General features: G+C 54.1%; 1 protein-coding gene across 1 annotated transcript in view; it reads right to left on the bottom strand.

Annotated features, from left to right (window-relative positions):
* The window catches only part of LOC139262813 (F-BAR and double SH3 domains protein 2-like), a 70,556-nt gene extending 63,306 nt beyond the window's left edge, over positions 1 to 7,250 (bottom strand). Inside the window, exons 1-2 of the mRNA XM_070877971.1 lie at positions 7,212 to 7,250; positions 7,030 to 7,127 (exon numbers count right to left, since the gene is read on the bottom strand). Coding sequence (XP_070734072.1) covers positions 7,030 to 7,127; positions 7,212 to 7,232 — 119 coding nt within the window. The 5' untranslated portion in view covers positions 7,233 to 7,250. The remainder of the gene's footprint in view (positions 1 to 7,029; positions 7,128 to 7,211) is intronic.
* Positions 7,251 to 15,961: the final 8,711 nt, after the last annotated feature.

Below are 15,961 nucleotides of genomic sequence, written 5' to 3'. Positions count from 1 at the left end.
GTGTCCTAACTCGCACCGAGTCCCGCTCACCCATCACCCCCTGTGCTCACTGTCCCATGTCCTAACTCGCACCGAGTCCCGCTCACCCATCACCCCCTGTGCTCGCTGCCCCGTGTCCTAACTCGCACCGAGTCCCGCTCACCCATCACCCCCTGTGCTCACTGCCCCGTGTCCTAACTCGCACCCAGTCCCGCTCACCCATCACCCCCTGCACTCGCTGACCTACATTGGCTCTCGGTCCCACAATGCCTCAATTTTAAAATTCTCATCCTTGTTTTCAAATCCCTCCATGGCCTCGCCCCTCCCTATCTCTGTAATCTCCTCCAGCCTCACAACTCCCGAGAACTCTGTGCTTCCCCAATTCTGGTCTCTTGAACATCCCTGATTTCCATCGCTCCATCATTGGCGGCCGTGACTTCAGCTGCCTAGGCACCAAGCTCTGGAATTCCCTCCCTAAACCTCACTCTCCTCCTTCAAACAAGTATATGGTCATTTGTCCCTAATATCTCCTTCTGTAGCTCAGTGACAAATTTTGTTTGATAATCGCCCCTGTGAAGTGCCTTGTGACAGCTTCCTAGGTAACCAGCCCCTCAGACACTGCCCTCAGTACTGCCCCTCTGACAGTGCAGCGCTCCCTCAGTACTGCCACTCCAACAGTGCAGCGCTCCCTCAGTACTGCCCCTCCGACAGTGCAGCGCTCCCTCAGTACTGCCCCTCCGACAGTGCAGCACTCCCTCAGTACTGCCACTCCAACAGTGCAGCGCTCCCTCAGTACTGCCCCTCCGACAGTGTAGCGCTCCCTCAGTACTGCCACTCCAACAGTGCAGCGCTCCCTCAGTACTGCCCCTCCGACAGTGCAGCGCTCCCTCAGTACTGCCCCTCCGACAGTGCAGCGCTCCCTCAGTACTGCCACTCCAACAGTGCAGCACTCCCTCAGTACTGCCCCTCCGACAGTGCGGCACTGCCTCAGTACAGCCTCTCCGACAGTGCGGCGCCCATTCTGTCTAAGCCACCCTTGCCCCGGTCATTGGATGCAGACATTACAGATCAGCCATTAACTAGGTGAGAGCATAGTGACAGAGTGACTCTGGGGTCAAGCTGCGCTCTGGCTCAATTGTCCCTGCGGATCCCAGTGACATGACCTCACTCGGCAAACTGTTGGGTCCCAGTGCTGTGTCCTCAGCTCAGAGGTCTGTGTTGGGAGGTTGCTGCTCTGCCGAGACCAAGCCGTTTGGGGAAGGTGAATCAGACAGCAGTCTGCTCACAGAGTGGAGTGCTGGAGGCGGTCCAGAGAGGAGAGAGTGCATCTGATTTTAGTTTCAACATTCAGGAATGATTTCGATCCCTTGTGCCAAGGAGCCTGTTTGCAGCTCTCCTGGAGATAGTCAGCCTGTGATTCTCAGTTATGTTGGCGCTGAATTGTAGCCATGGTCGATTTCATTCCAATCATTTGCAAGAAATGTAAATAAAAAATGCATTTGGGAGCCAAATTATTTCAAACTCTACCCTCTGTTTTTCCAAACCTGGGCTGCAGCTCTCTCTCAGTTTCTCTCTCCCTCACTGTGTCTCTGTCTGTCTCTCTCTCTCCCTCTCTCACTGTGTGTCTCTCTCTCTCTCACTGTGTGTGTCTCTCTCTCACTGTGTGTCTCTGTCTCTCTCCCTCTCTCACTGTGTGTCTCTCGCTGTCTCTCTCACTGTGTCTCTCTCTCTGTCTCTCTATCTGTCTCTCTCTCTGTGTCTCTCTCTCTCACTGTCTCTCTCATTGTGTCTGTCTCTCTCCCTCTCTCACTGTGTGCCTCTCTCTGTCTCTCTCACTGTGTCTCTGTCTGTCTCTCTCTCTCTCTCTCACTGTGTCTCTGTCTCTCTCCCTCTCTCACTGTGTGCCTCTCTCTGTCTCTCTCACTGTGTCTCTCTCTCTGTCTCTCTCACTGTGTCTCTATCTGTCTTTCTCTCTCTCTCTCTCTCTCTCTCTCTCTCACTGTGTGTGTGTCTCTCTCTCACTGTCTCCCCCTCTCTCTCACTGTCTCCCTCTCTCTCTCGCTCACTGTCTGCCTCTCTCTCTCGCTCACTGTCTCTCTCTCTCACTGTCTCCCTCTCTCTCTCTCTCACTGTCTCCCCCTTTCTCTTTCACTGTCTCCCTCTCTCTCTCTCGCTCACTGTCTCTCTCTCTCTCTCTCTCTCTCTCTCACTGTCTCCCTCTCGCCCTCTCTCTCTCTCTCTGTCTCCCTCTCTCTCTCTCTCACTGTCTCCCTCTCTCTCTCACTGTCTCCCTCTCTCTCTCTCTCACTGTCTCCCTCACTCTCTCTCTCTCTCACTGTCTCCCTCACTCTCTCTCTCACTCCCTCTCTCTCTCTCGCTCACTGTCTCTCTCTCTCTCTCTCTCTCTCTCTCTCACTGTCTCCCTCTCTCCCTGTCTCTCTCTCTCTCTGTCTCTCTCTCTCTCTCTCACTGTCTCCCTCTCTCTCTCTCTCTCTCTCACTGTCTCCCTCTCTCTCTCACTGTCTCCCTCTCTCCCTCTCTCTCTCTCTCTCTCTGTCTCCCTCTCTCTCTCTCTCTCTCTCACTGTCTCCCTCTCTCTCTCTCTCTGTCTCCCTCTCTCTCTCTCTCTCTCTCACTGTCTCCCTCTCTCTCTCTCTCACTGTCTCCCCCTTTCTCTTTCACTGTCTCCCTCTCTCTCTCTCGCTCACTGTCTCTCTCTCTCTCTCTCTCTCACTGTCTCCCTCTCGCCCTCTCTCTCTCTCTCTGTCTCCCTCTCTCTCTCTCTCACTGTCTCCCTCTCTCTCTCACTGTCTCCCTCTCTCTCTCTCTCACTGTCTCCCTCACTCTCTCTCTCTCTCACTGTCTCCCTCACTCTCTCTCTCACTCCCTCTCTCTCTCTCGCTCACTGTCTCTCTCTCTCTCTCTCTCTCTCTCTCTCACTGTCTCCCTCTCTCCCTGTCTCTCTCTCTCTCTGTCTCTCTCTCTCTCTCTCACTGTCTCCCTCTCTCTCTCTCTCTCTCTCACTGTCTCCCTCTCTCTCTCACTGTCTCCCTCTCTCCCTCTCTCTCTCTCTCTCTCTGTCTCCCTCTCTCTCTCTCTCTCTCACTGTCTCCCTCTCTCTCTCTCTCTGTCTCCCTCTCTCTCTCTCTCTCTCTCACTGTCTCCCTCTCTCTCTCTCTCACTCTCTCTTTCTCCCTCTCTCGCTCACTGTCTCCCCCTCTCGCTCACTGTCTCCCTCTCGCTCACTGTCTCCCTCTCTCTCTCTCTCTCACTGTCTCCCTCTCTCTCTATCTCACTGTCTCCCTCTCTCTCTCTCTCACTGTCTCTCTCTCTCTCTCACTGTCTCCCTCTCTCTCTCTCACTGTCTCTCTCTCTCTCTCTCTCGCTCACTCTCTCTCTTGCTCACTGTGCTGCCAGACAGAAAGTGTGCTTCAGAAACTTTCTGATTCTGTCACCGGTGCAAATCTTCACTTTTTTTAAAGATTGAAATAAATGACCTGGAGGGAGAGATTGTCAGAGGGGTGTCCCCGCGATAGAATGGGGCTGAGAAACTAGGCTGGGTCAAGACTCTGGTGCATGAAGAGCTTATGCACTTATTTAAAAATTCTATTTAACAGGCCTTTATCCTGTTATTTCAAATAAAATAAAATATTTATTTTATTTAGAGGGCTGTTTGACCGGGTGGGTGTGCAGCACTATGGTGTCTAGACACTTCTGTTCCCGCACTGTCCGTGTCAGCGATGACCCAGTGGGCAGTCCTTCTCTCGCTCTCTCGACTCAATCCTTCCTCACTTTTCCCCATCGCTCCCCTACATAACAAACAGGAGTCGGCCATTTGGCCCCTTGAGCCCGCTCCACCATTCAATGAGATCACGGCTGATCTTTGACCTCAACTCCATTCTCCCGCCCGATCCCCATATCCCTCGATTCCATTAGCGTCCAAAAATCTATCGATCTCTGTCTTGAATATACTCAGAGACTGAGCCTCCACAGCCCTCTGGGGCAGAGAATTCCAAAGATTCACCACCCTCTGAGTGAAGAAATTCCTCCTCATCTCAGTCCTAAATGGCCGACCCCTTATCCTGAGACTGTGACCCCTGGTTCTAGACTCCCCAGCCCGGGGGAAACATCCTCCCTGCATCTACCCTGTTAATCCCCCTCAGAATGTTGTATGTTTCAATGAGGTCACCTCTCATTCTTCTAAACTCCAGAGAGTATCGGCACATTGAGTCGCCGGTGAGTTATTTCACACAGAGTCTCGATGCTTCAGCAATGAGCAACTCTCATTCATTTTCTGCCCGCAAGGATTTCATAAAACATCAGCAAAGGGACACTGGAATCCACCTCAAGGCTGCGTCACGAGCCCCTCGTGTTGGCAACCTTCTCCAGGACTGTCTGGAGGCTCCGTGACATGAAGGTGAATCTCCTTCACGCTGCAGGCTCGAATACAGCAGAGCAATCACAATATAGTGTGCGGTTCTTCACATGGTCTTTGAACACTTGTCGATTAGTGAGACAAATATTGGAGATGAGGGGTGGGGGGGGGGGGGGGCAGGGGGGAGGGCTGTTTGACCGGGTGGGGCGGTTGGAGGCCGGAGGTCACGTGATGAAACCTCCAGGTTGGGATTGGTGAACCCTTGCAGATGCTTACCTGGGGTCAAACCATCGCGTTACATCGTCACCCCATTCTGTCCGTTACCCGGTCTCAAGCTCCTCCCGGTACTAACTCAAACCCCGCCTCCGGCACATAACTCCGCTCACTCATCATTCACCAGCAACCTCCATCGGGTCTTCATCCCTGCGCATCGCCATTTCAAAATCCTGATTGTAATGCATGCACCGGTGAGGATGCTCAGAGGCTGGTGGAGTGGGAGTGGCTTAGCCAGTCACGTGATGTTCACAAGACTCAATAAAACCCCAGCCAGTTGAGTCTAGTGAACATCACTTAAGGAAGGATATACTAGCTTTGGAGGGGGTACAGAGACGATTCACTCGGCTGATTCCGGAGATGAGGGGGTTACCTTATGATGATAGATTGAGTAGACTGGGTCTTTACTCGTTGGAGTTCAGAAGGATGAGGGGTGATCTTATAGAAACATTTATAATAATGAAAGGGATAGACAAGATAGAGGCAGAGAGGTTGTTTCCACTGGTCGGGGAGACTAGAACTAGGGGGCACAGCCTCAAAATACGGGGGAGCCAATTTAAAACCGAGTTGAGAAGGAATTTCTTCTCCCAGAGGGTTGTGAATCTGTGGAATTCTCTGCCCAAGGAAGCAGTTGAGGCTAGCTCATTGAAGGTATTCAAATCACAGATAGATAGATTTTTAACCAATAAGGGAATTAAGGGTTACGGGGAGCGTGCGGGTAAGTGGAGCTGAGTCCACGGCCAGATCAGCCATGATCTTGTTGAATGGCGGAGCAGGCTCGAGGGGCTAGATGGTCTACTCCTGTTCCTAATTCTTATGTTCTTATGTTCTATCATGTGACTGGCTAAGCCACTCTCAATGCAACAGCTCTACAACTATTTTAAAGTAACGTTAATACAAGTGCCCCCTTATTAAAGGGGCACTAGAACCGACAAATTAACAAATAAAACTTTTTGAACTACGGTCAAATTAAAATTTGGTTGCCGGGGGTGACGATGCACTCCAGTCCCTCCGGCGCCCAGCTCTCACAACAGCTCTACAAACTTGTGAGCTTACATTACACTGATCTTCAAAAATCGCCCCACGGCTTCATGTCTCTTCAACCAACCTCCCACCCCACTCTGATCTCCGGCAGTGTCCCCCTCCCCAATCCACCATTGGTGGCTCCACCTTCCTCCAGCTTGTCCCATTCCTCTGGATTCTACCCATAACCGCACCCCCCCGCCCCGACTCCCCACCATTAAAACTTTCCTTAAAGCCCACCTTCCACAACACTAGAATGATAGAGCACAAGAGGAGGACACTCGGGGGGAGGGAGAGTGAGAGATCGATAGATTTCTGGATATTAAGGGAATCGAGGGATATGGGGATCGGGCGGGAAAGTGGAGTTGAGGTCGAAGATCAGCCAGGATCTTAATGAATGACGGAGCAGGCTCGAGGGGCCGAATGGCCGACTCCTGCTCCTATTTCTTGTGTTGTTTTGTAGGGGAGGGGTGGGGAAGAGCGAGGACAGATTGAGTAGAGAGAGGAGGACCAGGGCCCAAATATTGGAGCAGAGTTTGAGGCAAACACATGAAATGTGGAGCCAATCACACCATTTAACCCCAAGTAGATAGAGAATCAGACCCAGACCCTAGACCTTGCCCCAGAACATACGCCAGACCCTGCCCCAGACCACACACTCTGCCCCTGTCCCCTTGCCCCACACCCTGCCCCCTTGCCCCACACCCTGCCCCCTTGACCCCTTGCCCCACACCCTGCCCCCTTGCCCCACACCCTGCCCCTTGCCCCACACCCTGCCTCCTTGCCCCACACCCTGCCCCTTGCCCCACACCCTGCCCCCTTGCCCCACATCCTGCCCCTTGCCCCACACCCTGTCTCCTTGCCCCACACCCTGCTCCTTGCCCCACACCCTGCCCCACACCCTGTCCCCTTGCCCCACACCCTGCCCCCTTGCCCCACACCCTGCCCCCTTTCCCCACACCCTGCCCCACACCCTGCCCCTTGCCCCACACCCTGCCCCCTTGACCCCTTGCCCCACACCCTGCCCCCTTGCCCCACACCCTGCCCCTTGCCCCACACCCTGCCTCCTTGCCCCACACCCTGCCCCTTGCCCCACACCCTGCCCCCTTGCCCCACACCCTGCCCCTTGCCCCACACCCTGTCTCCTTGCCCCACACCCTGCTCCTTGCCCCACACCCTGCCCCACACCCTGTCCCCTTGCCCCACACCCTGCCCCCTTGCCCCACACCCTGCCCCCTTTCCCCACACCCTGCCCCTTGCCCCACACCCTGCCCCCTTGCCCCACACCCTGCCCCCTTTCCCCACACCCTGCCCCCTTGCCCTAGACCCTGCCCCTTGCCCCACACCCTGCCCCCTTTCCCCCTGCCCCGGCCTGTTACCTGATGTCCTCCAGCAGTTCTGCCTCTTGCTGCTGTTTGTTCTGCACTTTGCACAACTGCTCCGAGAAGCTCAGCTTCACCTCCTGGCCCGCCCGCACCTGGGCAACAAAACAGGCGATTATTGCGTCTCTGCCCCCTGCCCCCTGCCCTGCCCCGGGCTCCGGACCCTGCTCACTGCTCACCTTCCTGGGGGGCGGCTGCATGTTCCCTCCCCGGGCTCCGCTCCCTCTCCCCGGGCTCCGGGCTCTGAGCTCCGGCGCCTCCCACCGCGGAAGCTGCTTTAAAGGGGCCAGTGTCCGGGGGCGGGACCTGGGTCAGAGCGAGAAATGCAACCCAAATACCCAAACCCCCAAACCTCCCAACCCCCCAACCCCCCAAACCTCCCAAACCCCAACCCCACAACCTACCAGACCCCCAAACCTCCCAAACCCCAACCCCACAACCCACCAGACCCCCAAACCCCCAAACGCCAAACCCCCCAAACCTCCCCACCCCCAAATACCCAACCCCCCAAACCTCCCAACCCCCCAAACACCCAAACCTCCCAAACCCCAACCCCACAACCCACCAGACCCCCAAACGCCAAACCCCAACCCACCAGACCCCCAAACTCCCAGACTCCAAACCCCCAAATACCCCAACCCCCCAAATACCCAAACCTCCCAGACCCCCAACCCCCCAAACCCCAACCCCCAACCCACCAGACCCCAAACACCCCAAAACCCCAACCCCCCAGACCCCAAACCTCCCAACCCCCAGACCCCAAAACCCAAACCTCCAGACCCCAAACCCCAAAACCCAAACCCCCAGACCCCAAATCCACAACCCCGAAGCACCCAAACCCCCAAACCCCAAACCCCCCAAACTGCAACCCCTCAAACCCCAGAGAGGGAAACACAGAGGGAGGGGACTGGGAGGGAATGAGGAAGGGAGGGGAGGGAATGGGAGGGAGAGAAGAGAGAGTGAGAGGAGGGAGGGTGAGTGAGGGAGGGGAGAGGGAGGGATTAGAGAGGGCAGGAGGGAGTGGGAGAGGGAGGGAGGGAAGAGGGAGGGAGTGTGGAGGGAGGGAGTGGGAGAGGGGAGAGGGAGGGAGGGAGGGGAGAGGGAAGGAGAGAGAGAGGAGAGTGAGGGAGGGAAAGAAGAATGAGGGGATAAGGAAGGAAGGTGGAGAGGGAGCAGTGAGGAAGGAAATGAGAGAGGGAGGGAAGAGGGGAGTGAGGAGGAAAGGAGGGGAGAAGGAAGGGGAAGAGGGAGTGAGGGAGAGAGTGGGAGAGGGAGGGAGGTGAGCGGGGGGAAGGAGAGAGGGGAGAGGAAGGGAGAGAGGAAGGGAGTGGTGAGGGAAGGATGGACAGTGTGAGGGAGGGAAGGAGTGGAGATGGAGGGAATGTAAAGGGAAGGAGGGAGAGTGAGTGAGGGAGGGAGAGGGAGAGGAGAGTGAGGGAGGGGAGAGGAGGGAGAGGGATGGAGGGAAGAGGGAGCGGGGAGGAGGGAGGGAGGGGAGTGGGAGGGAGTGGACAAGAAGGGAGGTGCAAGGGAGGGAGGGGAGAGGGGCGGTGTGAGAGAGGGAGGGGAAAGTGATGGAGGGAGGCGAGTGTGAGGGAGGGAGTGGGAGAGGGATGGAGGGAGGGAGGAAAGAGGGAGAGGAGGGTGGGAGAAGGGGGAGGGAGGGAGTGGGAGAGGAAGGGAGGGAGGGAGTGGGAGAAGGGGAGAATGAGTGAGGGAGGGAGAGGGGAGTGAGGGATGGAGGGAGGGAGGGGAGAGTGAGGGAGTGAATGGGGAGGGGAGAGGGAGGCAGAGCAGAAGGGGAGGGCGATGAAGGGAGTGGTGAGGCAAGGAGGGAGAGTGAGTGAGGGAGGGAGGGAGTGGAGAGGAAGGGAGGAGGGAGGGGAGAGGGAGGGAGTGAGAGAGGAGGGGAGAGGGAGAGAGTGAGAGAGGGAGTGGAGAGGGAGGGGAGAGTGTGAGAGGGCGGGGAGAGGGAGCGTATAGGGAGGGAGGGAGTGGGAGAGGGAGCTGATAGGGAGGGAGGGAGTGAAGAGAGAGGGATTGGAGAGGGAGGGAGTGGAAGAGGGAGAGGGAGGGAGGGAAGAGGGATGGCGTGTGGAGGGAGTGGGAGAGGGAAGGAGGGGAGAGTGAGGGAGTGTGGAATGAGGGAGAGGGAGGGAGGGGAGAGTGAGGGAGGGAATGGGAGAGGGAGGGAGAGAGGGAGGGAAGAGGGGAGTGAGGAGGGATGGAGGGGAGAAGGAAGGAAGGGGAAGAGGGAGGGAGGGAGTGGGAGAGGGAGGGGAGGAGTGGGTTGAGGGAGGGAGGCAAGCGGGAGGGAGGGGGAAGGAGTGAGGTAAGAGGGAGGGGAGAGAGAGGGTGAGAGGGAGGGGATAGGGAGGGAAGGAGTGGGAGAGGGAGGGGAAAGTGAAAGAGGAAGTGAAGAGGGAGGGAGGGGAGAGGGAGGGAAGGAGTGGGAGAGGAAGGAAAGGGGAGAGGGAGAGAGGGAGTGAGGGGGGAAGAGTGAGGGACAGATGGAATGGGTGAGGGAGAGAGAGTGAGGCAGAGGGAGGGTGGGGGAGAGGGAGGGGGGAGGGAGAGAGGGAGTGAGGGAGGGGAAAGTGAGGGACAGAGGAAATGTGGGAGGGAGAGAGAGTGAGGCAGAGAGGGAGGGTGGGGGAGGGGGAGAGGGAGGGGAGGGGTAGGGAGGGAGTGGGAGAGGGAGGGACGGAGGGGGAGAGAGAGGGAGGGAGGGGGAGAGGCAGAGAGGGAGGGGAGAGTGAGGGAGAGAGGGAATGAGGGAGGGAGAGGGAGTGAGGCGGAGAGGGAGGGAGGGAGTGAGGAAGATGTTATGTATATAATGACTCGAAAGATTTGTTACTGTAAACTCACTCAGGTGTTTACCTGGCTCAACTTTATTCGCGCCCAATGTGTGTAACACATGGTACCAGCTCTTATATACCCGGGCCCACGCACACGCGCGTACAGCCCGATGACCTCCGACAGTGGCGCCCCCTGGTGTCTAATGACCCCAAGCATCAATACATAACAACATCCCCCTTCGAGATCTTAGTGTCACTTTCTTTACAAATTAAGATGGTCTGGGACTTTCTGCTCACGAGTTGATCGTCTCAGTTCAATTCTAGTTCTGGGCGAGTGTTTTGAGTCAGTTATGACTGGAGGCTCAGTAACCGGTCTGATGAGAGTGGTAATGACCCTATCAGAGATTAAAGGTCCAGGTGCAGTAATGACAGCAGAGTCTTCTGATGAATGAACATTGGCTGGTTGGTCACTGACTGCATCTTCCTCAACCGGTTCCCGTTCGTCCGTGTGCCGCAGTTTTATCTGATCAACATGTTTCCTGCATGTTTGCCCATTCTTGAGCACGACAATAAACACTCTGTTACCCTCCTTGGCCGTGACAGTGCCAGCGATCCACTTTGGAACTTGACCATAAACTGCACATAAACCGGATCGTTGACAGAGATGTCACATGACACAGCAGCACGATCATGAAACCATTGCTGATTTTGACGTCTGTTTTCAACATGATCATTCAAATCAGGATGGACAAGAGAAAGCCTGGTCTTGAGATGTCTCTTCATCAGTTCAGCAGGAGAGACCCCGGTAAGCGTCTTGTCCTGTAACTAAGCAATATACATGACAAACAAGTCTGTTGTGAACCCTGAGTTACACGTTTAATATTCTGCTTGACGGTTTGAACAGCACGCCCTGCTTGACCATTAGATGCGGGTTTGAATGGGGCTGACCTCACATACCATTGAGTTTCATGAACTCCTGGAACTCCAGACTTGTGAAGCAAGATCCGTTGTCGCTCACAACAATGTCAGGCAAACCATGAGTAGCAAACATGACACGAGAGCTCTCAATAGTAGCTGTGGACATACTGGATGATATAATTATCCACTTTGAATATGCATCCATCACAACAAAAAACATCTTTCCCAGGAAAGGGCCCACAAAATTGATGTGTATCCTCGACCATGATTTAAATGGCCACGACCAAAGACTCAGCGAAGATTCCGCTGGTACTTTACTGAGCTGCATGCAAGTATTGCACTGGTTGGCATGCAGGTACAGCAGGCGGTTAAGAAAGCAAATGGCATGTTGGCCTTCATAGCGAGGGGATTTGAATACAGGGGCAGGGAGGTGTTGCTACAGTTGTACAGGGCCTTGGTGAGGCCACACCTGGAGTATTGTGTACAGTTTTGGTCTCCTAACTTGAGGAAGGACATTCTTGCTATTGAGGGAGTGCAGCGAAGGTTCACCAGACTGATTCCCGGGATGGCGGGACTGACCTATCAAGAAAGATTGGATCAATTGGGCTTGTATTCACTGGAGTTCAGAAGAATGAGAGGGGACCTCATAGAAACGTTTAAAATTCTGACGGGTTTAGACAGGTTAGATGCAGAAAGAATGTTCCCAATGTTGGAGAAGTCCAGAACCAGGGGTCACAGTCTGAGGATAAGGGGTAAGCCATTTAGGACCGAGATGAGGAGAAACTTCTTCACCCAGAGAGTGGTGAACCTGTGGAATTCTCTACCACAGAAAGTAGTTGAGGCCAATTCACTAAATATATTCAAAAGGGAGTTAGATGAAGTCCTTACTACTCGGGGGATCAAGGGTTATGGCGAGAAAGCAGGAAGGGGGTACTGAAGTTTCATGTTCAGCCATGAACTCATTGAATGGCGGTGCAGGCTAGAAGGGCTGAATGGCCTGCTCCTGCACCTATTTTCTATGTTTCTATGTTTCTATGTTTCTATGGTGCACACATGATTCCAGATCAGAGTCAATTCCAGGCCACCAAACATGAGACCTAGCAATGGCTTTCATCATGACAATGCCAGGATGAGTGCTATGCAGCCCCCCACAAATTTTTCTCTGCCTTTCTTAGGCATAACAACACAATTGCCCCACAGTAGACAATCTGACTGAATGGACAGTTCATCTTTGCGACGGTTGTACGGTTTGGTCTCATCACACATCTCCATAGGTATTGCAGACCAATCACCACTGAAGATACAACGTTTCACAACCGATAAAATAGGATCATGGCTGATCCAGATCCTTATTTGTTGAGGAGTTCCTTCATTCTCGAAAGTGTCCATTACTAACAGTAGATCTGCAGGTTGAGGCGTCTCCATATCTGGTGTTGGCAAAGGCAGATGACTCAATGTATTGGCACAATTCTCCGTGCCAGGTCTATGACAAATAACATAATCATAGGCAGACAATGTCAATGCCCACCTCTGAATGCGGGACAATGCATTGGCATTAATACCTTTGTTTTCCGAAAACAATGAAATGAGTGGCTTGTGATCCATTTCAAGTTCAAAACGAAGACCAAACAGATACTGATGCATCTTTTTGACCCCATATACACAGACCAAAGCTTCTTTTACTACCATGCTGTCAGCTCTTTCCGCTTTTGACAAACTTCTCGAAGCATGCGCAACAGATTGTAGCTTACCTGATTCATTTGCTTGTTGGAGTACATAGCCAACCCCATATGATGAAACATCACAGGCCAATACAAGATGCTTACACGGATCATAATGAACAAGCAACTTGTTCGAACAGAGCAGATTTTTGGCTTTCTCAAAGGCTCTATCTTGAGACACACCCCAGACCCAGTTGTCGCCTTTTCTGAGCAGCACGTGCAGTGGCTCTAGTAAAGTGCTCAATCTGGGTAGGGAATTACCAAAGTAGTTGAGTAGCCCAAGGAATGAACGCAGCTCCGTCACATTCTGAGGTCTGGGTACATTTTTGACGACCTTAGTTTTCGAATCGGTGGGCCTGATGCCATTAGCAGCAATCTTCCTCCCCAGGAATCCAACTTCAGGTGCCATGAAGACGCACTTCGAACGTTTCAGCCTGAGTCTTACTTTGTCCAGACACTGTAGGACTTCTTCAAGATTGTTCAGATGTTGAGCAGTGTCACGACCTGTGACCGGAATGTCATCTTGAAACACGACGATTCTAGGATCAGACTTCAATTGACTCTCCATATTCCGCCTGTTGTAGATGAACAGTCCTTTATGGGTGTTGATGCAGGTGAGTTTCTTCGAAGTGTTGACAAGCTCCTGTGTCATATAGGCCGACGTCAGATCCAGTTTCGTGAACGACTTTCCACCAGCTAGCATGGCGAATGATATGGCTGCAGGCGAGCGAATCCCAAAAGGACGCCTGTTGTAGATGAACAGTCCTTTATGGGTGTTGATGCAGGTGAGTTTCTTCGAAGTGTTGACAAGCTCCTGTGTCATATAGGCCGACGTCAGATCCAGTTTCGTGAACGACTTTCCACCAGCTAGCATGGCGAACAGGTCATCAGCTTTCGGTAACGGGTACTGATCCTGTTTCGAAAATCGGTTAATCATAACCTTGTAGTCTCCACAAATCCTGACAGTGCCATCACTCTTCAACACAGGAACAATAGGACTGGCCCACTCATTAAACTCGACCGGTGATGTGATCCCTTCACGTTGGAGTCTGTCAAGCTCAATTTCGACCTTCTCCCTCATCGTGCAAGGAACAGACCGAGCTTTATGATAGACAGGCCTTGCATCAGAATCCAGGTGAATCTGCACCTTGGCTCCAGTAAAATTGCCAATGCCCATTTCAAACAAAAAAGGAAACTTCTTCAACACTTGAGCACACAAAGTGTCATCCACCGAGGACAACGCTTTGATATCATTCCAGTTCCACTTGATTTTCTCGAGCCAATTCCTGCCAAACAGCGTTGGACCATTGCCTGGGATGATCCATAACGGTAAATCGTGAACCACACCATCATATGACACCTCGACTACTGCACTGCCAATCACCGGTATGAGTTCCTTAGTGTAAGTACGCAACTTGGCACTGACTGGACTCAGCTTAGGCTTCACAGCCTCAGTGTCCCACAGCTTGTCGAATGCCCTTTGGCTCATTATCAATTGACTCGCACCCGTGTCCAGCTCCATCGATACCGGCACGCCATTCAGTTTCACATCAACCATTATCGGTTGGCTCTTTGTTAGGAACGAATACAGGCCATACACTTCTTCCTCGGGTTGTGCCACCGGGCCAGCACTAGACTGGTCTTCATCAGCAATGTGACGAGCAGCAGCACGCTTGCTCAGTTGTGGGCACATTCTCTGAAGATGCCCCACTTTCGAACAGTGGTGAGGCTGATGATTGCCCCCTCCAACGCCAACAGGGTGAAATCGGATTCATACCAGTTGGCGGACTTTGAGCAACTACAGGTTTCACATAAGCAGTCGAGTAGGCCCTGCCGTAAGCAGCTCTGCCAGATGAAGACACAATCTTGTTTACAGTACTCCTCGATGATATCTGCCTTAAATTATCCATCAGTCACCATACATGCCTAGGTAGTCGCGATGGCCTGGCTTAAATCCAGCGTTTCTATAGCCAATAATTTCCAAAGAATCACATCATGGTTGATGCCTGTCACGAAGACATCTCGCAGCATGTCTTCCAACACGTTCCCGAACTTACACGGCTCAGCGAGAGGTCGCAGGTCAGCGACGAATCCCGACACATCCTGGCCCTCAGCACGAACCTGCGTGTAGAAGCGATAGCGTGAGATGGTGATCCCCTCTTTTAGCTTGAGATGGTCACGCACCAGAGCGCACAAATCTCCGTAGGCTTTGTCCGTTGGACGTGTAGGCGAGGCCAAACATTTTTGGACCATAAACGGTGAGGAAAACCGCCCTGCTTCTAACTGCGACACCAGCTCCCTCCATTTTGTTGGCCACGAAATACTGATCCAGGCGGTCAATAAAATCCATCCAATCCTCGCCATCCACGAATTTCGAAGGTGCCCGTTGTGCATGCGAAGGTGCTTAAGTTACCTCGTCACCAAATGTAATGTATATAATGACTCGAAAGACTTGTAAACTCACTCTGGTGTGCACCTGGCTCAACTTTATTCAGGCCTAAAGTGCATGTAACATATGGTACCAGCTCTTATATACCAGGGCCCGCGCACATGCGCATACAGCCCGATGACCTCCGACAGTGGCGCCCCCTGGTGTCTAGTGTCCCCAAGCATCAATACATAACAGAAGGGATGGTGAGGAAGGGAGAGAGTGAGGGGGTGGGAAGGGAGTGAGAGGGATCGTGTGGGAGGGGGAAAAAGAGGGAGGGGAGAGTGAGGGGAGAGGGACGGAGGGGAAAGTGAAGCAGGGAGGGAGGAGGAGAGGGAGGGAGAGAGGGAGTGAGGGGGGATGAAAGGGAGGGAGAGAGTGGAGTGAGGGAGGGAGGGGGAGAGTGGGAGGGATGGGGAGTGAGAGAGGGAGGGAGAGGGAGCGAAAGAGGGAGGATGAGGGGGCGTGAAGCAGAGAGGGAGAGTGAGGGAGGGATTGATGGAGGGAGTGATAGAGGGAAGGTGCGGGAGGGAGTAAGTGAGGGAGAGGGAGGGAAGGGAGGTAGTGGTAATGACGGATGGATAGAGTAAGTGTGGGAGAGGGTGAGTGAGGGGGGAGTGAGGAAGAGAGGGAGGGAGTGAGAGAGGGAGGAAAAAAGGGGAGAGTGAGGGAGAGAGGGAGAGAAGGGGAGGGAGAGAGAGAGAGAGGGAGAGGGAGAGCGAGGGAGAGGGAGGGAGCGGGAGAGAGAGACAGAGGGAGGGGGGGAGAGGGAGGGGGAGGGAAGGGTAGGGGGACAGAGGGCGATGGAGGGGGAGGGAGGGGGACAGAGAGAAACAGAGGGGCAGGTGCAGAGGGAGACGGAGGGCGAGGGCGGGCGAGGGGAACGGAGGGGATGGAGGGGGAGGGAGGGGGTAGGGGACGGGAACGGAGGAGGAGGGGGAGAGAGGGGGAACGGAAAGGGATGGGGATGGAGAGGGGCGGAGGGAGAGGGGGGATGGGGGGAGGGAGGGGGCAGAGGGACAGGGGGAACAGAGGGAGGTGGAGGAGGAGGGTGAGGGAGGGGA

The sequence above is a fragment of the Pristiophorus japonicus genome, chromosome 4 (genome assembly GCF_044704955.1).
Source record: "Pristiophorus japonicus isolate sPriJap1 chromosome 4, sPriJap1.hap1, whole genome shotgun sequence".
Lineage (NCBI taxonomy): Eukaryota > Metazoa > Chordata > Chondrichthyes > Pristiophoridae > Pristiophorus > Pristiophorus japonicus.
Note: the sequence above shows the minus strand (reverse complement) of the source record. Positions and strands in the feature narration are given on the sequence as shown.